The sequence below is a fragment of the Ixodes scapularis genome, unplaced genomic scaffold (genome assembly GCF_016920785.2).
Source record: "Ixodes scapularis isolate PalLabHiFi unplaced genomic scaffold, ASM1692078v2 PGA_scaffold4__175_contigs__length_147842914, whole genome shotgun sequence".
NCBI lineage: Eukaryota > Metazoa > Arthropoda > Arachnida > Ixodida > Ixodidae > Ixodes > Ixodes scapularis.
Genome location: NW_024609879.1, coordinates 62750314 through 62773419, shown reverse-complemented (window position 1 = coordinate 62773419; position 23106 = coordinate 62750314). Strand labels below are relative to the sequence as shown.

General features: G+C 45.3%; 1 protein-coding gene across 1 annotated transcript in view; it reads left to right on the top strand.

Annotated features, from left to right (window-relative positions):
* The window catches only part of LOC115308915 (cytochrome P450 3A16-like), a 34851-nt gene extending 14477 nt beyond the window's left edge, over positions 1-20374 (top strand). Inside the window, exons 4-7 of the mRNA XM_040213484.3 lie at positions 9005-9093; positions 16644-16784; positions 18343-18508; positions 20297-20374. Of these exons, the coding sequence (XP_040069418.1) occupies positions 9005-9093; positions 16644-16784; positions 18343-18508; positions 20297-20374 (474 nt within the window). The remainder of the gene's footprint in view (positions 1-9004; positions 9094-16643; positions 16785-18342; positions 18509-20296) is intronic.
* The last annotated feature ends 2732 nt before the right edge of the window (positions 20375-23106 follow it).

Genomic DNA, 23106 nt, shown 5'->3' with positions numbered 1-23106 from the left:
TTGCACTACTCTTTATTTTGTCTGTTCAAAGCATATTATGTTCAAAGAGCATGCATCTCGTGCTCTGTGCATGTCTCGCTTAGAGAAGAGCGCCCAAAATCGTATTTGGGCAGTACTTGAAATCACGTATTTCAAATACTGAATGTCCAGTACTTAAGTACGAGGGACAAATACATTCTCCAATATATATATATATATATATATATAGACAAAAGTGATGGGCGCGGGCCGTAGGGTGAAAAAAAAAATCTAATTTAAAGGCGAAAAAAGTCGTATTAGTTGATGGGAATAGTGAAGTCTGGGCACAATAACGCTAGTTACGCGGGAAACAAACTTGAAAAAGGACGTAATAAAAGTCAAATTTAAAGAACAAGAAGTTACAAAAAATAAATTGTTAAATGGAAAATAGAATAAAGAATTAAGAATGAAAAAAAGAGAAATATAAATAAGAAAGGGGTGTGACGTCCGTCGACGTTTCGACAGTGGCACTGCCGCCTTCTTTTTTTTTTCTGAAGAAGGCAGTGCCACTGCCGAAACGTCGACGGACGTCACACCCCTTTCTTATTTTTATGCATTTCTTTTATTTTCAATTTAACAATTTATTTTTGTAAGTTCTTTTGGTTTAACTTTGACTTTTATTCCGTTCGTCTTCAAGTTTTTTTTCCCGCGTAACTAGCCTTCTTGTGCACAGCCTTCATTATTCCCGTAAACTAATACTACTTTTTTTCGGCACTTCACACTTTCTTGTGTGCGACTTTTTTCGCCATTAAATTAAAATTTTATTTTTATCGTCCTACAACTGCTGTGTCGGCGCATCTTACTTTTGCCTATATATCAACGGAAGCATTTGTAAACATTCGCCACTTTTAATATGTATATATATATATACAACCGTCGTCCCACCGTCTTTGAAACCTGGCCCAGACCGCCAAGCTTCTTCACCCGGATATGAACTACCCTACGCTTTCCTCTCACGAAAGCTCCAACCGTCACCCAGCCGAAATTCGGACCCGTTCGTAGCATTGTATAAACGTTTGCCCATCTGGGAATCTTCCTACGTTTTTTTTGGAAACTCGATCGAACCGTCATCACGCCGTTTTTGAAATTTGGAGTTGACCGTAGCATTGTATACACGAACTCAACTCTGTGACGTCACGGCGCGGTGGTGGCGCGTCGGTCGCACTTCCGGTCTGGGGCTGTGGGCAGAAGTCCCCATGCCAGACGTGTATTCCTGCGTTGTTTTGAAAGGAACCAGACAAAAACCTGCCTTCTCGTCAAAACGCCGCGACTGGGGCCGTACCAAATGTATCGAGAAAGGTTTGAAGGTCAGTTTTCACATGCTCGGTTCGTCCGAGAATCTGGACATGTGCCGTGAAAAGGGAAAAGCAGACGCCGTCGGACAACGATTGCTTGGGCGGGAAGCACTTTGGATTGAATTCACGGATACTTGTGGTCATCAGATTTATTTGTTTTGTTCCATCATCAACGCCAGAAAACCGTCAAGTTGTGCGGACCACCTGCGGTCTACGTTCAGTGCGTCTTCAAGTTCAAACGGCCGCCTGATCGTTCGAATTGTCGTCTGCTCTTTCAAACGTTTCTGCTTGTCGTCTGCTCTGTTAGATGACGCCGGCCCGTAGACCAAGTGTTGGCCCGGTACTTGCGATAAGAAGTAAGTGCAGGCCTCAAAAGACTTAAATTTGAAGGTTGGTAAGCAGGCTCGATGTAAACAATAAATACAAAAAAGATGTTGATCATTGTCACCAGTGACCATCAGAGACTTGATATCCCTAATTCACTTGGTCCGCTGCTTGCGATTCTCAGTATCGACGTCGACTATCTCAGCTACGGTTCACGCTTCGGCAGCCCGAGCGGCGTCGCGACTAAAAATTGCGAGCGAAATCACATCATGCGAATCAGGCTTTAGCGTACATACTGCGGCGTTCACACAGAATGAATCGCCACATGTCTTATTATTCACGCGAAATTTTGCGATGTAACGAGCCTCGGTAATTTCGCTGACGCCGCTCAAGTAGCCAGACATCGTCCAGGAAGATGTAGAATCAACAATTCGAACGCGAAAAAGGGCAGGGGGACTCACACAGACGCCGACAACATTGCATTCCAATAGTTTGTTTATAGGCGACAGCGAGCTTCTTGCCCACACCCCCCTCGGGCATGCGCGGCGCCGGTGGCATTCGCTAGGGGCGCTCCGGTTTGTTTGTAAAAATGAGTATGTTTATAAATAGTAATACCACCCGCGTTCATTTGTAAAAGTTCTTCCTGACGTACGTTCTTGCTGTTTCACCAAAGGTTTTTTGTAGTGTTAGCTACACTGAGTAATGCGGATTCTTGGGCGAGTTAGTACTGAAACTTGGAGAACATAATAGCGCTTCAAGACAGGGACGAAGAGTAGAAGCGAGACAACACAATGCGCTAACTTCAACTGGTTTAATCGTCAGAAAGTCGAAGGTATAAATACTCTGCATCATCGCACCATTCAAACAATCCCATGCCACGCCACTGATCGCAAGAACTGTGTCTCTTTGTCGCCCAAATCGATCGACGCCACGCTGACACATCGATCACCGTAGTTTTTTTTATCAGGTCTGCCTCTATAATTTCTCTTACCGTCTTATCTCTATGTTTTCTAATAACCGTGCACAAATTAAATTCAGGTTTGCACCCACAGTCATGGCAGTGCATCGACAAATGACCGTCACGCTGTCCGCTCACTTTTTGGTTGTGTTCGCGCAATCTGTCACTCAGACATCTTCCCGTCTGTCCCACGTACTTTTTACCGCACGTCAGCGGGATCTCATAGACGACGCCTTCTGCGCATTCTACAAACGGGCTGCGATGTTTCTTCACGCAGCCAACCGGTGGTTTGCGGCAAGGGTCCGTCATGTTGCACAACTTGGCAAGTTTTTCCGGTGCAGAAATAAGCACCCGAGCATTTACGCGGTTTGCTCTCTTTTTGAGATTGTGTGCGGTTTTGTGCACGTAAGGCACAACCGCCACTCTTTGTTTCTTTTGGGCCACATCCTGGTCTGGACTCGCTACTACTCGTAGCTTCTTTAAAACCTTTTCTGCAACCGACACCAGGAGCGTCCCCGGAAAACCGGCAGCCACCAAGCGTTCTGACTGCTCCTTCAGATCTGAAGGCATCGCATGATGACACGACCTTCTGATGGCGTTCACAAAGCCAGAAATTTACAATTCCTCTCTTAACAAGTTCCGAATGGGATGAATTGAACGGCAACAGGGGCTTATTTGCTCTTGGTAGGTATTTCCAACACACATGTTGCTCCCAAAGTGTGAGTCTGATATCTAAAAACTGTATGACGTCGTCCACAGGCACCTCGTGCGTGAGCTTGAGAGGATCTAGGACGGTACTAAAAACTGTTAAAAGGCTGTTCACTACCGAGGAAAAGTGAGAAACATCATGGTCAACAAAAACTAAATAATCGTCGACGAATCTAAAAACCTTGCTACCATAAAAGTAATTCAGGCGTTCCGAGAGAACTCTGTCATGATAGGCTAAACATATATCGCTTAAAACTGAAGCTAAACACGAGCCAATGCACACCCCTCGCTTCTGAATATACACTCCGCTGTTCCACTCAACAAAGGTCGAGTTTAGATAAAATGTAAGCAATTCGAGAAAGTCACCTACAGTCATTCCTGCTGCGTTCTGAAAGGCCACCACCCCGTGTTTATCGATGCTTTCCTCTACGCAGGTCAGTAGTTTGTCGTGCGGTAGGGAATAGTATAAATCCTTTATGTCTAGTAAGCAGGCTAGAAAGCCTTTGTCCGCGTTTGTCTTTAAAAAATCTACGACTTCATCCGAGCTTTTGACCAAAAACGGGTGGTCAATACAAATGGCTCCCAGTTTATATTGCAGAAAGAGTGCTATCGATTTATGCCATGTGCCTCTCTCCGAAGCTATCACTCTTAACGGACAATCAACTTTGTGCGTCTTAGCGCTGAACATGATCTGTAGGCACTGCCCTTTGGTTTTTTCAATACTCTGTGACAACCTGTCTAATTTTAACCTCTTGCACAATTTTTTCGCCTCCGCCTTTAGCTTAGTTAAAGACACCTTCCGACGCTGATTGAACACTGACGAAATAGCCTCAAGGGCCTTACTCCCGAATTCGGCTTCTGTTAACACCACAAACCCTCCTTCCTTGTCGGCGGGAATGATTGACGATCGACGCTGTTTCAATAGCGACACCACACACTTAACCGGAATTCGGGGCTTCGCGGGTTTCGTAATGTTCTTAGACAGCACGTCCACTCCCTCTAAGATAAAACATTCAACTTCGCCGTCTGGTGCGCACCTGGAGACTTGGCGGACCAGGCCCAAGAATTCCGGAGCGTTCACGTTCGACTCAACCGCCAACTTTAGTCCTTTGGTCCAAAGGACCAAACGACCAAAGGATTAACCGCAAACTTTGGTCCAAAGGACCACAGAGGAACTCTGGCAGCAAGCATTGCATCGTCTACGCGCCACCCTATCCAAGCGACGTCCAGTGGCCACGTGTGACATGAAATCAGTGAGTGACGTTCAGCTTCCAGCAAATGTACGAAGAGTTCTTTCTCTAGGACCAAAGTTTGCGGTTGAGCCGAACATGAACGCTGCGGAACTCTTGGGCCTGGTCCGCCAAGTCTCCAGGTGCGCACCAGACGGCGAAGTTGAACGTTGTATCTCGGAGGGAGTGGACGTGCTGTCTAAGAACATTACGAAACCCGCGAAGCCCCGAATTCCGGTTAAGTGTGTGGTGTCGCTATTGAAACAGCGTCGATCGTCAATCATTCCCGCCGACAAGGAAGGAGGGTTTGTGGTGTTAACAGAAGCCGAATTCGGGAGTAAGGCCCTTGAGGCTATTTCGTCAGTGTTCAATCAGCGTCGGAAGGTGTCTTTAACTAAGCTAAAGGCGGAGGCGAAAAAATTGTGCAAGAGGTTAAAATTAGACAGGTTGTCACAGAGTATTGAAAAAACCAAAGGGCAGTGCCTACAGATCATGTTCAGCGCTAAGACGCACAAAGTTGATTGTCCGTTAAGAGTGATAGTTTCGGAGAGAGGCACATGGCATAAATCGATAGCACTCTTTCTGCAATATAAACTGGGAGCCATTTGTATTGACCACCCGTTTTTGGTCAAAAGCTCGGATGAAGTCGTAGATTTTTTAAAGACAAACGCGGACAAAGGCTTTCTAGCCTGCTTACTAGACATAAAGGATTTATACTATTCCCTACCGCACGACAAACTACTGACCTGCGTAGAGGAAAGCATCGATAAACACGGGGTGGTGGCCTTTCAGAACGCAGCAGAAATGACTGTAGGTGACTTTCTCGAATTGCTTACATTTTATCTAAACTCGACCTTTGTTGAGTGGAACAGCGGAGTGTATATTCAGAAGCGAGGGGTGTGCATTGGCTGGTGTTTAGCTTCAGTTTTAAGCAATATATTTTTAGCCTATCATGACAGAGTTCTCTCGGAACGCCTGAATTACTTTAATGGTAGCAAGGTTTTTAGATTCGTCGACGATTATTTAGTTTTTGTTGACCATGATGTTTCTCACTTTCCCTCGGTGGTGAACAGCCTTTTAACAGTTTTTAGTACCGTCCTAGATCCTCTCAAGCTCACGCACGAGGTGCCTGTGGACGACGTCATACAGTTTTTAGATATCAGACTCACACTTTGGGAGCAACATGTGTGTTGGAAATACCTACCAAGAGCAAATAAGCCCCTGTTGCCGTTCAATTCATCCCATTCGAAACTTGCTAAGAGAGGAATTGTAAATTCCTGGCTTTGTGAACGCCATCAGAAAGTCGTGTCATCATGCGATGCCTTCAGATCTGAAGGAGCAGTCAGAACGCTTGGTGGCTGCCGGTTTTCCGGGGACGCTCCTGGTGTCGGTTGCAGAAAAGGTTTTAAAGAAGCTACGAGTAGTAGCGAGTCCAGACCAGGATGTGGCCCAAAAGAAACAAAGAGTGGCGGTTGTGCCTTACGTGCACAAAACCGCACACAATCTCAAAAAGATAGCAGACCGCGTAAATGCTCGGGTGGTTTTTTCTGCCCCGGAAAAACTTGCCAAGTTGTGCAAAATGACGGACCCTTGCCGCAAACCACCGGTTGGCTGCGTAAAGAAACATCGCAGCCCGTTTGTAGAATGCGCAGAAGGCGTCATCTATGAGATCCCGCTGACGTGCGGTAAAAAGTACGTGGGACAGACGGGAAGATGTCTGAGTGACAGATTGCGCAAACACAACCAAAAAGTGAGCGGACAGCGTGACGGTCATTTGTCGATGCACTGCCATGACTGTGGGTGCAAACCTGAATTTAATTTGTGTACGGTTATTAGAAAACATAGAGATAAGACGGTAAGAGAAATTATAGAGGCAGACCTGATAAAAAAAACTACGGTGATCGATGTGTCAGCGTGGCGTCGATCGATTTGGGCGACAAAGAGGCACAGTTCTTGCGATCAGTGGCGTGGCATGGGATTGTTTAAATGGTGCGATGATGCAGAGTATTTATACCTTTGACTTTCTGACAATTAAACCAGTTGAAGTTAGCGCATTGTGTTGTCTCGCTTCTACTCTTCATCCCTGTCTTGAAGCGCTATTATGTTCTCTAGCTACACCGGCCAAGGTAGAGCAGTTTCGCGTGGCTTTCATAATGAGCCGTGCTCATTATGCGAGCCATGTTCATTATTCGTAGCGCGCGGCGGCGGCGGCGGAGCTCCGCATAATGAGCACGGCGCGCATAATGAGCACGGCTCGTTACGAGAGCCACGCGAAGCTGCCGCCGCGCGATCCGGCACCGCCGCGCCCGCCTCGCCGGTCTGCGCATTCCAGAGGAGTGACGTCATAGCCGCGGCAGACGCACTGGCGCCGCCACGTGCCCAGCTGTGCGCCTTCGTTGCGCAGTAGCCAAGTCTGACGCTGCACCGGAGCCGCTTGATAGCGTTTCTCATTTTGTGCGCATAAGCTCACGCTACGTATATCCTGGCATAGCCGAGCTAAGCCACCGCAATTTTTTCTTCCGAGTTATATATATATATATATATATATATATATATTGGATGGGCAACTGATTGATTAATGATTTAATCGTGATTATATTTTTAATCGGTTAATCGGTAAAATTTTGACGAACCAAAAAAAGTAAAAATTAAACAGTTCCACCACGCAGACGTGGACGAGTACACCTGTACAAAAGGAAAAGTTTAGGTCAAATCTTAGAATAAAGTAAACAGTAGGGGGCGATATATTTGTAACTGCAAATAAGTGCAGAAGGTTACACAGGTCCCCGGCCACTTCAACGTCGTTCGAGTGTCTCTTTATAGTGCAGCAGAGACTATTGTGAACAATCGAAGGAAGTCGGTCTTTCCAGAAAATATCAACGAAAATCTTTGCCTCATGCAGCAAAAGTAACATTGTGTGAAAAGTATCTGATACCGTTCTTAACTACACAGCGCGATTAATTCATAATGTAAGTTGTGTATTGCACCGTTTATAACATATTCAGCAAAAATAGAGAAAAACTTGAAATATTATATGTGGAAACAAACGAGACCGATTAATCGATTAATTAATCGATTGAAGGGTGGCGATTAATTGGGTTAAAACTTTTCATCGATGCCCAACCCTAATATGTGTATATAATCTAGATGCAAAATAGCCGAATTATTTTAAATAGGTATTTCATATCCTTGTAGTTGGAATACTCTTCAATTCCTGCGGTTCGTGGCATATAGGGAATCATTTAGGACGCGATTCTGTTTTCGATCTCGCTGGGTAGGGCTCGTACCACACCCGAATTAAGACTGGTTCACGCAGGTTCGTTATTTTGTGTCGAAGGCGTAGGGGGGGGGGGGGGGGGGCGTTTTATTATGACCCGATTAGCACACTGGCACACCGGCTCTATCTATCCGCTAGCTCTGGAGCACTTTCAACCTATATTATCATGAATTTGTTTATGCATCATTCTTCCATATTAGGCATGAAATAATTATCACAAGGTTATAAGGCGACCGCTTGTCATATACAGCATGTAAACCAAAGCTTTTAAGACGCTTTAGAGTCTAGCCAATCCACAAAAATTGGTTTCTCAACGTATGGCGCCGCAAGCTAGAGGTGCAAGCAGGTGGTAAAAGTTTACAGTGAAAACATAAAAAAATGAAAAATCTTGTCCCATTACAAACAAAAAAAAAAAAGAAAAATTCCTGTCCTGGGCAATTTATGCCGCCACTTGTTCTACATAGGGAGCCTTCATGTGCGCTTTGCTCTAGTTCTACCCGTTCTTGCCAATTCATGCACGCGTAGTAAGAAATGCTTCCGACAGATGGCGCACGCTCGGTAGAGGGAGCGCCGGCCCATTGCGGTTCTTTTGCGGGATCGTCTGCTATCATAACCCGAACCGGCCGGCGCTCTTTCGACGCGGCGTACGCCATCTTTCGGCAGTTCTGCTCACTGCGGGTGCATCGTCTGCGATGTGGCGCCGTAGATTGTCCAGAACAGGATTCTCTGTTTTGTTTTTCTTTCTTTTGAACGACGTAAGTTCATTTCTTTATTTTTTCACGGTAGACTTCCAACCCCTGCGTGCACCTCTGTACTAAATCACAGGGCGATACGTGGAGAACCCATTTTTGCGGCTCGTCTAAAGTGCCTTATACGCATTAGTTTACATGCTGTATATGTGCATTCGACCTTTCAAACAATGCAAAACCTTCAGTTAAGTTATGTATAAGTCTAGAGTTTTCGAGGGCTTCCCAATAGGTGGCGCCAGCGTGTTAAGCGGATACAAATGGACGCAATCCATTCAAGTCAATAGAACACAAATGTTCGAATAAACCGTTAAATGAATTTTGGTGTGGATGTGTAGATTCAAGCTTTCACAAGTCATGATTCGATCTTTTGGGTATCCTTGTAAGTGTCTTTGAGAGTGCCCCGAAATCATAAATATTATTTGTTTCTTCGTTAATCTTCCTTTCAGGGAAATCTCAACTATGACAACCTCTTCAGCCTGCAGTACTTGAAACAAGTAATTGCAGAATCCTCAAGATTCTATCCCGCACAACCAGGGTACCGTGACTCAATTGAATTGCAGCTCTTTATTTACCAGCGTCCGAAATTATACAATTTAAAAAGATTTTGGTAGCACAAATAATAGTAGAACTAATAAAAAAAATGTTGCTCAAATAAAACATAACCCGAATGAGCAAATACTGCGGACATTAAAAAGCAAAACAAAAACAACACAACAATGATAATTAAAAAAAAATTAAACGGGATGTTAGTACTTAAAACCAACTTTTAGTTTTGAAATGCGATGAAGTCCTGTCAAAGTATTTTATAGTTGTTTTTGAGTAATGTATCCGCAACCGACTAGGATTTTTTTTGTTAGTAAACGTAACTCATACTTTGTTTCACCCTATGTCTGAACGCTGCCGAGGCTTCTAGATAATGGAACGAATCAAACAGTATCAAAAGCGCAAGTCACTTGGCCTTTCATATAAATCATTAGTTCAGCGATGGCATAACTCTTACAGAATCTGAACGCACATTTTCTTTGGTGGTTAAAGGCGGAATTGGTCTATTTTTGCTGCAGTGCAATGAAAACCTTCAATATATCCTGAGTGGTTTCTTAAAGAGTTGAAAACGTGTATGCGGTAGAAAGATCACTTTCATCGACTTTTCAAAGAAACGGGCTCTTCCTTATGTTACACTGAGTTCAGTATATACAGGGCCTTAGTAAAAAAAATTATGTTCGAGAGACAAGCGCCTACACCTTGACCAGGTAGAGTGTAGCTGAAACCGGCTCCCAAAAACCTTTGGCGATTTGCAAAAAAGTACACTCGCAATTCTAACCACAGCATTCGTTTGCATGCAGATATCGATGCGGGCTATGTTACATGCCAGGGACTCAAACCGTAACCGTAACCGAAACCGAAAACCGTTTAGGAACGAAATTTTTTCTGTAACCGTAACCGGAACGAAACCGTTATTTGATATTTATAAAAACCATAACCGTAACCGGAACCGTAAATTATTCACCGGTAACCGGTTTTAACCAATATTAACCGAAAAATAAACTATTAGTTTTTCTGAAGTATGACCTGGAGGAGGGATCTTAAATTGTTGTGGCCATTTGACAGAGTTACTGTCAGCGAGTGGTGCATCTGGTTACATATTTCCATTCAATCTGACTTTAGGATTAAGAATACTCAGATTGAATTAGTGGTCGAGCTTATAATTAAAAAAAATTCTATATTTCTAAATCTGCCACACTCCTACATCGCTACATGTATTCAGTACGTGTCGCTTTCAGTGTATTAACTAATAACTTCGAATTCTCAGATGTCCATCCAACTCGGTTCTATCAAAACCACCGATGTTCCTGACATGCAGTAGCCAGTATAAAGAAACGAGGTAAATTGGCCATCATGCAGAGCTGGCGGAAAAGAAAACCTGGGCCCGTTTGCTCGAAGCGCTAACCGCGGCTAAAGTTAGCAGCAGTACCTAGGAGAGGGAGTTTGAAATCACGTGACTGGGGGCTGGGATGCCGGGAAGCATGGCGGCGCCCCGGTGCGTGAGCGCCGCTCGCTTTGTAACTAATATGTCGTTGTAGCTGCACTATCGGGCGCGTTAGTCAGCAACGAATGGTGCAGGAGGCTTTCGCTTTGCCTTACCTCGCTTAAATCGCAAAGCACGAGCAATGACTTCGCGGCATTTGTTTCATAGTCTTTCGATTCTGGCCTTTCTAAGCCTAAATGAACGCGATAATTGTCGGCATGGCAACGTCTTTGGAAAGCGGATTGCCTTGACTCAATCGACCGGATATTAATAGTACACAAAAGAAGACCAGCGTCCCGCCCCAACAGACCTTTTTCTAAATTACCCAAGCATCGAGAAGAACGCTGGAAGTGTAATTCTATGGTCCGCGCTCGCTGTCCTTCCTCTTATAAAAGATTCGAAGTAAATAATCATTATAAGACTTGGACGAACGCATGTGCAAGGCAAAATTTGTTTTAGACTTTTTCCTTTAGAACGATAGGCCCGTAGCTCACAAGTTTTGAGCAGCGCTGCAGGCGAGCAAAATAGAATATTTGGCTCGCGTTTCGAACATGCATCAATACGCTTCCCCACTAGAGTTTTTTCTACTCAGTTCCATTCTAAGTTCCAGCGTAGCAGAGGCTACAAGAGCGAGCTGCGAGCTTTCCGCGTCCCTGCCAAGCACGCGCGCTCGTGCAGTGCGAGCATCGTTCAGGATGACGCGCTTTTCCGAGTAGCTTCGGCTTCACTATCACGTAAAGTGAAATATACGTGCTCGCGGAAGCTGTGAAAGAAAGCAAATATGAAAGGAATGTTTAATGGAACGCTGCGACCGCAAGCAGCATAATTCTGTTCTTTTTTTTTAAACTTTTTTTAGACGTTTTGTTACCGCACATCTACAGATGCTGACAGCGGCTTGTATTCGAACGTGGCACGTGCAAAATCGAACGTTACAGCGCCACACGGATGATGCAGCCAGCAAAACTTGGTCGCGTCTTGCGTAAGTCTTCCGGACGCGCTCGCGCCCCCTGCCCAGAGCAACGGGTATATTACTACTGCATACGCCAGCACGCGCAATGCCTGCAACTACACTCGTAGCATGCACCTCGGTGCTTGGGAAATTTGTGTGCTATCGATACAAGGCCGATTGAGTCAAGGCAATCCACTTTCCAAAGACGTTTCCATGCGTGCCGACAATTATCGTGTTCATTTTGGGCTTAAGAATGGCCAGAATCGAAATACTATCTAAAAAATGCGGCGAGGTCATTGCTCATGCTTTGCGATTTAAGTGAGGTAAGGCAAAGCGAAAGCCTCCTGCACCATTAGTTACTGACTAACGCGCGCGATATTGCAGCTACAACGACATATTAGTTCCGAAGCGAGCGGCGCTCACTTTGCGGGGCACCGCCATGTTTTCCCGCATCCCTACCGATCCCTGTCACATGATCTCAGAATCCCTCTCCTAGGTACTGCGGCTAACTTTAGCCGCGGTTAGCGCTTCGAGCAAACGGGCCCTGAAGCCCCTGTATCCTGGGAAAAGTGGCGCCTTCATTGTTGTGGAAACGCGCGAGACACGTTCAGCGCGCCACTTCTGGAAAGAACATGGCGTCTGAAATCTAGCTCAGTGCTGCGCTGTGCCGCCATGACCTTCCCAAGGGATGCACGTTGCACGTGCCTCGTGCATCGACGCACTTTGCGCTACTTTTGAAACATGAAGGGGCTTTAATGGGCCCTGCTGTTCATTAATAATCTTTATGTTGTTCATTTAGTGTGAAACGTGTCGCGAGTGACAGTTTTGAAACAACACAGAAAGAAAAAAAAAAGTCAGGGGTTTGACATTGGCGTTTTGTATTATATATACAATATATATATATATATATATATATATATATATATATATATATATATGCTCGGGCTGAGAGTGGTGGAAGGAGCGAGGAAACGTCAGAAGGGTGTCCGAGTTTTTTTCTTTTCCTTCCCGCGCCGAGACCCTTCTTCAAACCGAGTGGCACCCGCCGCCTAAAGCCCCTTCATGTTTCAAAAGTAGCGCAATGTTCGTCGATGCACAAGGCACGTGCAACGTGCAGCCCTTGGGAAGATCATGGCGGCACAGCGCAACACTTAGCTATTTCAGACGGCATGAATTTCCCAGAAGTAGCGCGTCGCACGTGCCTCGAGCATTTAACAACAATGAACGGCGCCACTTTTCCCAGGATAGAGGGGCTTTACCGTCGCCGGCACTGCCACGCCTCTCAGCTTCTCAACATGACAAAAGAAAAAGCCAAGGAGAAGGATGCCTCCTCGTCAAACGCGCCAACGCGCCACCCTCGTCCAACAGACATGGGATGCAATTTCTGCCTCCTTCGCCTGAACCTTGGGAGCTGCCCTGCTTCCAATCGTCGATGGCCTGGCCAATCTCGCCCCACACGGCCAGCAGTCTCAACAGTCTCTCTCGCAAAACTGTGAACGCGAGCTATTCGAACGTCGGCACGGTGAGCTCGAACATCCACAGACGCGCCGAGAGATCGCTTCCAGCATCGCCGGAGGCCTCCCCCTGCCACCGCCGGAGGTATGGCTTCTACGAGAATCATTTCTACCAGAGCCACCAGCGCAATCCAACTACCTCTGATAGAGCCCCCACCACCCATGCCGGAGCGAGGGTCCGTCATGCCAACGACATTCTGAGCGACCTCGCCCAGGACACCATAAGTTTCTCCACGAGAGATGTCCATGAGATCAGGCATCTCCCCCGCCATCGGTTCTACTGGGATGACATGCTCCCCGAACACCAGCACCTCATTTTCGATAGACTGGAACTCTTCCACGTCGTCGCGAGAGGGAACTGTAGGACGGCAGTCCTATCCCAGACGTCGAGGATTCGAGTCTGAGGTTTTCAGAGAGCTCCCCGACCAGCTACCCAACCAGCCTCAACGCGGACGCCACACGCCTCGTGCTCCCGCGCACACCAGCTACCGCCCAGACACCAAGTCGAAGAGGCCCCCTAATCGTGAGTCCGGCAGCTACGCTGAGTCTTCGAAACCCACCAGTGCCGTCATCGACGGCACAGTCGTCTCCTCGACGCTCCTGTGCGTTTTTCCTGTCGAGGACATTCTCGCCCATGCTCTTTGCGAGGCTGGCGTCTCGGCCGACCGTGCCCGAGCTTGATCTTGGATCGAAGAAAACGACCCAATGGATCCAGACTCGACAACCACCGCCACCGAGCGAATCCTGGAGTGGCTCAGCAGGACCGACAGTCATTGAGCCCCACGCCGATGACGGCTCCTTCGACACGTACGATGGCAAGGAGGAAAACCACACCAACACAAAGGAACACACTACAGACAAACAAAGCGTCGTCGAAGACTCTCAGTCGGACCTGGGTAGCACTGCCTACAAGTCAAAAGCGACGGGACCTACACCGCCAGTCCACTCGACCCAGCAGGCACCTGAAGTCGACTGGGCAGTGTTTAGTTTTCACGGGCCGCCCGACTACGGCGGACTTTCCATTCGCTGCACGAAGGCTTCTTGCCTCACGGCCCGCCCAGCCCAGCTCTCAATTTTATTACTTCATTCCACTTAGCAGTATTTTAATAGTGGATGGCTGTAGTTCTGTTCCTTCCTTCAGTGAAGCGAAGACTCGCCTGCATGTATGAGGTTGAAATCAACTGTAGCGACGAGAAAGTGCGAATGGTTCTTCCAGCATCAAGTGGGAACTTTCTTAGGGTAATTGTTTATAAATGGTGCCAAACAACAGAGTAGCGGTGTTTATTTTAATTTTTATTATATAGAACGCGATGATCCCCGAGTACTAGAAGTAACATGTATGCTCGGGCATCAAACTAAATAACGTAAGTAGATGTAGTGAACAAGAGTTGGAGCTAGGAACGTGTGCAACTTCTGACCAATTAGAAGTATTAAGACGTTTCTAGGTTCCTTGTATTTCACGTTATTGGATATCTGAGACTACTTTAAACAGTTTTTTCTAAAATGGCTGTCTAGCATTTCAATTAGACAAATTATTGGAAAAACCGAAATAAACCGGTTTTTATGAACGTGTAACCGGTAACCGAAACCGTAAAAATTAAAACCGTAAAAAACCGAAACGAAACCGTTATCAACAGGAAGCGGTAACCGTAACCGTAACCGAAACGTTATATTTTTCGGTTTGAGTCCCTGGTTACGTCTGCTTTAAAAGTTGCGAATATATTTGCTACTTACTTCAGTATATAGGTGTTACTCAACCAGCTGGGGTAGTGCTCCGCCTGTAGGAGTCAAAACCTACTGCCATGACTTCTTGACTGGTATATCAGAGTAGATACGACAGAAATCGAAGAAGCAATTAAACAATTAAAACCAAAGATATCTACAGGCGCAGACTGTGTTCCATCATTCATTATAAAGGGCTGCAGTGACGTTTTCACACCCATCTGTGGCACATCTTTAACCTCTCTGTGAGTTTCGGTGTCTTCCCATCACTATGAAAGAAAGCGGTTGTGGTACCTATCTTAAAAGGAGGCGATAGCTCCGTCACAAGTAATTATTGCCCCATATTTTTATGGAGGGAAATTTTTAAAGTTTTTGAACGGGCCCGCCAAAAGATTCGCCAAAAGTTTGTATCTTGTCAGCATGGGTTTTTGAAAGGGCGGACGGTTTAAACCAATATTTGCTTTTTTTTTAAACTAATCGTCCCCCATTGTTTTAAACAGAGGCCAAGTTGATTGTATATATCTTGTAACATGTCGAAAACGTTCGATAAAGTAAGTCACAAGTTGTTGTTACACAAATTATTGTCATACGGTTGTTGTTCAGAGCTGTGTAACTGGTTCGAAAGCTACTTATCCTTTCGTCCAAACAGTCTTCGTATTCATAAAAGTTATTCCAACCTTCTCTTCTCAACATCTGGTGTCCCTCAAGGATCTATTTTTAACCCCCTTTCGATCTGGCGGCTTGTGTAGATAGTGCTGAGTTACTGATGGTTGCTGATGACATCAAGCTTTTTGTGAGTATAAACTCCCTTGCTGACTGTCATGTTCTGCAACATGATGTCTTACGTGTTGTCCAGTGGTGATCAGCAAACACCTTATCACTGAATCGCCTGTAAACCAATGTTTTGACTTTCTGCAGGCGTTGTAGTATAGGACACTACGATCACATTATAGACGGAATGACAATAAAGCGTGCATCTGTTGTAAAATACATTGGCGTGTATCTCGATAATGCGTTCTAATTTACTGCTCACGTATTGTTTATTGTTGGTAGGGCGACGAGAATGTTGGGTATTATATGCCGCATTACTGAGCCATTCAAGAACCCGTCCTCCATTATTCGTTTATTTTGTGCCCCAGTTAGGTGTAAGCTTGAGTTCGGTTCTGTGGCCGGAACTTGGTTATCAAGAACATAAACAATGACCCTCGAACATGTGCAACACAAACTAATACGTACTGTTTATTATCGCTACTTCCAGACCGTTTCTATTTTGACTACACTTTCCTGCTTATTAAGATTTCGTTGATATCATTAACCAATAGAAGAGCAGAGCGCGACTTAGTTTTTCTGTACACAATTGCAACTAGCGTATTTGAGAGTGTTTCGCTTTTACGAGATGTAAACATTCATGTCTCTCCTCGTTCCACTAGGACTCGCAGTACTTTTAGCATTTCCACCTTCTGTAAATCATCTCCTCTGTCACGGATACAATCTCTGTTTACGAATATTGAAAATGCCGTACTTAATATACGCAGTGACATTAAGGTGTCCAGGAACCCAGCTAAAGTGCTTGTTGCCGAACTTTAAATATTGTGTGTTTGTTGCTTTGTGTTGGAAACCTGGAATTGTGTTTTTTTCTTCTTTTTTTTCTGTTTATATTTATACATTTGTGCACCAAAGAGGAGACCTGGATGATTGTTTTTGAGCGCGTGAAATGAAAGAAAATTAATAAATAAGATAGACACCGTGCGAGTTCGCTTTTGACGTTGCATGTCTGTTTGGTACCACCAGCACATAGCGTCGGCTCCTTCCAGACTTGGGGGTGCGGAAATTCTGAGTGCATACTGAATGTTTCGAATAACTCTGGCATGCAGAAACATCACAAGAAGATGCGTGAAGGACTTCGAATTCAACGGCTTTCGCATTCCAAAAGACACGCACGTTGTAGTTCCCGTACGAGTGATGCACCACGATCCAAGATACTGGGTGGACCCCGACAAATTCAACCCTGACAGGTAAAATGTCAACGTGCATTCTTTAAGGCTGCTGTCTTGGAATAAACCTGTTTACTCTGGGCCACGAAAATGCTGTAGCGTCAACGATCCGAGACCGTTTAATGCTGACGTGAAGCGGCGTCTTATCGTCGCATCTGGCACGATTCATGGGCGCGAAGTAGCTTCTATCAGCGTCCCTCGGCGTCTGTCCACACAACGGAAACGCGACCTAAAAATAATTGCTTTCTCGCCAGGGGCGCTGCTCATTTTGTGAGAGCTACAGGTCTATAGGAGTATGAGCCGTTTGATACCTGCAGTTGAGTCAACTGGCGACTAGAAACGTGCACACGAATAAAATGTACCGATGAAATGGGAACGAAGCTTGCAAAGTCACCAAAAACAGAAAGCTTGGCAGAGTCGGGATATAAACTCCCGGTCGTGTCGCATACGGTGAAGTATGCAAAGCACTGCACAACCTCACCTTCTTTATTGATCTGTGTCTGTGTATGTTTTTTTCTAATGAATGCGCTGAGGCGTAGTTTCTCCAATTGGAGGTACCATAGATGCACATTCCGCAGCGCGGAACATCATGCACAAAAGAATACGGATCACTGTCCCAATAATCAGGATCCTCCCCACCCGAATACACAGCTACACTCCGTTTCACTGCAAGTTAGAGCGCATCCAACGCTACAATTCGATCGAGACAATCATGCAGCGCCAACAGTGCATAGTCAGGGTGTTCGCTAATTTCGTACGTTTGCTATCGCCGGCTAAACCAATCGCGCATAAAAAAAAATTAAACAAAAAACTTGAGATCAAGAAACGTTTGTTTCGCGCGATTGGTTCAGCTGCTCATAGCAGACGTGCGTCGACCACGAGTGCCACGATTATCCCCTTTTTGCGCTACAGAATCGGCTCCATCAGATTGCCGCGTCGGGTGCTCTCGGACTCGGTACGAAACGGAGTGCAACTGACTGCGGTATCAGGATCTTCGTGCCTGAGTTGTGTACGGAACCCCACGAAAACGGTTACAACATGTGCAGATCGTACTTCAGCGGGCAATCTGTACAAAGGAAAGCATTTTATTTATTTATTGATCCTTTGGGAGGGAGGATGGCACAAGGCCGCTGTTGCACTGATGTCAGAACGCCAAGCTCTCATTAGCTCTCACGGAGGGATCTAGTGGGTTCAAGGCTACCCTCCTTGAGACCTACCCACCATACTTCCGATCGGAGCCAATCAGAACTCTGCGTTCCGACGTCACCGCAACCCCTGTTCAAGAAGGGGACGGTCTTACGCTCTGGGTTGAAAAGAAATAGCGGAATTCTACAATTAACCCGACGGGAATCGTATACCAGACCCATGACTATGAGCCCAACACTCTATACCACAGCAGCAACGGGTAGACTGGCCAAAAGTCTACTTGCTGTTCCAACGTGAAGGCCGACCGCCGGAAATCGGCGGTCAGCCTTCATTTCAATTCGAGACAAAGCAAGCCAATGTTGCTCCTACCCGCTAATAATTCCAGTAACGTCGCCCCGCGTGTTCTCGTCTCCTCTCCCTCTTTCATCACCAGATTCAGTCCGGAAAACAAGTCGACGATCGAGCCAATGGCGTACATCCCTTTCGGCATCGGAACTCGCAACTGCCCCGCATCCCGGTTCGCGGAATTTGAGCTCTCGCTTCTCATTGCCAAGACTGTGGCCAAGTTCAAGCTGCATCTCTGCGACGAACCAGAAAAGGCGAGTCGGTTTTAACTTCTGGGGGTATCTTAAAGCAAGGTACTCTACTTTTTAACTGAATCAATTAAAATCAGTGACAGAAAAAAGAAGAAGAAAATAACGCAGAGTGTGGTTCATTATGTTTAAGCACCTTGCTTCATGATTGGTTCTTCGACCTTTGTATCGGTTAATGACGTAATTTCATTGGTTGCGGAGGGATAACCAGATGCCCGGGACTCACTACGTCCTGCGGTTTGGTCGGTGACTATAGTAACTAAAATTAGTCCGTTGGTCTGTGCGTCCATGCTGTCCCGCCAAATATAGCCTGTAAATTGACGTCACGTCACCCAACGTCTGTCGCATTCCTCTATTGAAATCAACTTATCGGTAAGACAGACGACAGTATCGAATTTGATGTTGACGAAGTACTTTTACTAAAATAAATGCTACTCTCGCCATCATGCAATATCTTTGTTTGATTAATATTATTCTTAGGTGAACGTCGGCTCATAGAAAAAGTTTGCTTTTTTTTCGTCTGTGTTGATTTAGTTGACGTCGTGTTCTTAAACTTTATGCATTCATTTCCCACCACTACAGCGACCCATTCTCGCGGTATTTCAGTGTTCTGCGATGCCTATTGTTTATTTGTACGCGCCGAAGCACAGGTTTTCGGTTTCTCGATCGGACCCGGGAATTTCGAAACTACCGTGCGGTGCACTCCCAGTATTCCGCTTTACTAATGAGAAGGACGTGCGATGTCTCCCCATAATGTTCATAAGTCTAACTACAATAAATGACAGCTTAGAGGGACACTGACAGGGAATTTATGCTCGCCGAGCTTTTATTTGAACATGACTAGAGCCGAACTATCCAGAATACAATTTTCGGCTCGAACTTCGTTTTCTTTTCGCCCGAAAACAGCCAGTTGAGAATGGACCGGCTTCAGTTGCGCTCACTCTCTTTTCCATGGTCACGTGGCGTTCAAACGATGTGTACCAAATAGTATACTCAAAGTCGTGGGTCATCAAAGGCACACATTTTTTTTAAATTAAAAATAGAAAAGACTATGAATTCCATTTTCGTGACATTCAAGAAGCTGCAAATACGTTGACCGAAAACAAAATGTTGCACAGATTACAGGAAGTACCTGTACACGCCATTCTCAACATGGCAACGTACCGCGGGCTGGACGACGCCATGGCGGTGAACGACGGACGAACGTTGCGACGGACGTAGGGACGATACTTCGGAACTGTCGTTCGTTGTACCGGCCAGTCGGTTCATCAAGCGCACAGCATCGAGCGGAAGGGATAGAAGTGCGAAACATGCGTTCGACAAACGGTACGCGCCAGTTCATCGTCGTCCTCGTCGTCTGCTTCACACGCCGAAAAGGCGGTAAACAAAACGCGGTTGGGTGTGGCCACGTGACTTCCGGCCATGAGCTTCCGTGCTCGTGTTTCGGTTTCGAGCAGTTGAGTTTTTTGGCTTTATTAAAAATATACGTGACTCTCCAGCAAAATACCGTTGGCTAGTCTCCCCACACCATATTATATCGTCTGGCGAAAAATGACAAAAACCTTTTTTTTAGGGGGTGTCAGTGCCTCTTTAAAGAAACACAAGACATTATGTTCACACTTGCTTTGTGATTCGTTCTTGGCGGATTTTTTTTTCGGTTGCTGCAGCAATATCATTGGCGCCAGCGTGATAATTAGATGCTCAAAATTCGCCACGCTCAGAATTTCTTAGTTTCAAGAGCAAAGTGAATATATGCCGCCCTTAATTTCACCGTATCTATTGGTTTCCTTGCAGAGGACTCTCAACTACATTGCACCAGTCATTCTAGCTTACTGCGAGGAGGGAGTTTGGGTCAGGTTGGAAAGAATATGAAGCCATATTCAAGGGAAGTTCAAGGGAAGAATGCGCACCTCACAGAAAGAGCCAAGCAAATTGTCGTCGGATGTGCCAGTGTCTGGACTCGGCTGGTCGATGAAGACGTCAACTTTAGAGTAGCGGTCCTTTTTTTTTTATCTGTCAGTAATCCAGCGAAGTTCAGCAGTATCTATAATATATTCACTTTTAGAGAACCCCGGCATGTATTTCTTATACCGATAATGATGTCATACACAGTAATCAAAATTATTATTCAAATTGGCAATGGGAAAACCCCAAATAAATTCTCCATGTTCTACGCGCCCAGAAATCGACGAGGCATTTGCCGCGATGTTCGCGTTGCTTTTGTTTCTCAGGAGTTATTTGTAAAATGAACCAGGCTTGAAAAAAAAATGTTCACCAAGCTATTCGCGTGAATGCTAAAAGGAAACAGCTTGGACACAATTTCCTTATGTTTTGCGAGGCAACTTAAACGAAGTAACGAGTGCAGAAAAAAAAGCAACAACAACAAAAAAGCAAGCGAACGAAATCGACGACATTCTCTGCCCAAGTATGGGTATGCCGGACAATGCCGATTGGAATTGTTCCTTGTTCCTGTCTAACCCCATTTGTGGTCCCAAGTTCCGTGTGCTTCTTGTGTCTGTGAGGAAGCTGCACAGGGGGGGGGGGGGGGGCTTATTCTTGGGTTTTGCCGGGGCCCGCATGAAAGTGTCCAGCGGGCTGCATGCGGCCCGTGGGCCGTAGGTTGCCGACCTCTCGCCGAAATAATAAAGTTCGTTCATTAAATATATAAATTCAAGGAATTAAAAAATAAATGAAAGAATGCACTTCATCCGAACGTTCGTAAAGGATTTAGTTGTTATGTGCTCATGTTACTTAAAGGAATGCCTAATTTATCATTTAACAAGGGTGCCTTTGAACGATTATGAAGAAAACGATTGGCGTGGAGTAGCACGGTAGATGTGTATGCACTCCGTCGTCGTTATTTGAAAATGTAAAAAAAAGCACAATTTTTTTATACCTTTGGAGCTTCGAGGTGTCAGTGTGAGTTTACGTAATATTCTAAAAAACATTTAATGGTGCAGATTTTTCAATCTATCTTATCTTCGAACTATATATATTTAAATCAATATACGCGATAAGAACCTCAAATGCATAAATGACTTTGTTGGCTTATCCCCTATGAATAAACTAAAGACAAGCTGAAAATTTGGTGTCACGGATAGAATATGGGAGGAATTTGCCTGAACCTGTTGTCTTCTGTGTTTGATTGTTATTACGTTAATTCCATATCCGAACCCCTAATTATCCTAGTGCAAAGTTCCCGGATACTTATAATGAGATCTTGGGATTTGTGTATTTTACTACAAATAAAGATATACGTGGAGGTTTGGTTTGACTTGGTACTTGCGTGTTCCGTTCCTGCATCCCTGGGCACTTGAACTAAGAAATGCTTGGTACGTATGGCTACAATCTATCAGTAGTTGTAAACACACCCCGCTAGTAATCTTGGTCGTCTGCGTCACCTCCCGCCGTAGACCCTGGCAAGTCTCTTGGCCCTATTGTTTTACAGTAAAAGGTTTACGCTTTGTAAGTTTACAAGAAAAAACCGACCTGTGAAATACACCTTTGACGAAAAGTTTAGATTGCTACGTGCAGGCGTCGACTTTTGCGGTTGATCTTAAATCGAGCCTAGTGACTTGGGTCAGTTTTTATAGTGCGATGGATTGTGCAACAATACCGAAGGAGGTGCTGAACGACTGTAGATAAAAAGACGCGCCCTCGGTCGCTCACGAGTTTTCTGGGGGATCCGTGTCGCAGAACAATATTGTGGAGAAAAAACAAGGCCACCTCTTCTGCGTTTGGTGCCGTGAGAGCCTGGGTTTCTACGTATCGCGACAAATGGTCGACGGCGACGATTATCCATCGTTTTTTCTGTGTCGACTCAGGAAAAGGGCCAAGGAGATCAATTCCAACACCTTCAAATGGGTGGCTAGGGGGCTGAATGGGATGCAGATAGCCTGCAGGAGCGAGGGAGGTATTTTTCGGCGTTGGCAAGCTTCACATGATTTGACGTATCTGTGCACACTTTTGTATAAGCCAGGGACTCAAACCGAAAAATATAACGTTTCGGTTACGGTTACGGTTACCGCTTCCTGTTGATAACGGTTTCGTTTCGGTTTTTTACGGTTTTAATTTTTACGGTTTCGGTTACCGGTTACACGTTCATAAACACCGGTTTATTTCGGTTTTTCCAATAATTTGTCTAATTGAAATGCTAGACAGCCATTTTAGAAAAAACTGTTTAAAGTAGTCTCAGATATCCAATAACGTGAAATACAAGGAACCTAGAAACGTCTTAATACTTCTAATTGGTCAGAAGTTGCACACGTTCCTAGCTCCAACTCTTGTTCACTACATCTACTTACGTTATTTAGTTTGATGCCCGAGCATACATGTTACTTCTAGTACTCGGGGATCATCGCGTTCTATATAATAAAAATTAAAATAAACACCGCTACTCTGTTGTTTGGCACCATTTATAAACAATTACCCTAAGAAAGTTCCCACTTGATGCTGGAAGAACCATTCGCACTTTCTCGTCGCTACAGTTGATTTCAACCTCATACATGCAGGCGAGTCTTCGCTTCACTGAAGGAAGGAACAGAACTACAGCCATCCACTAGTAAAATACTGCTAAGTGGAATGAAGTAATAAAATTGAGAGCT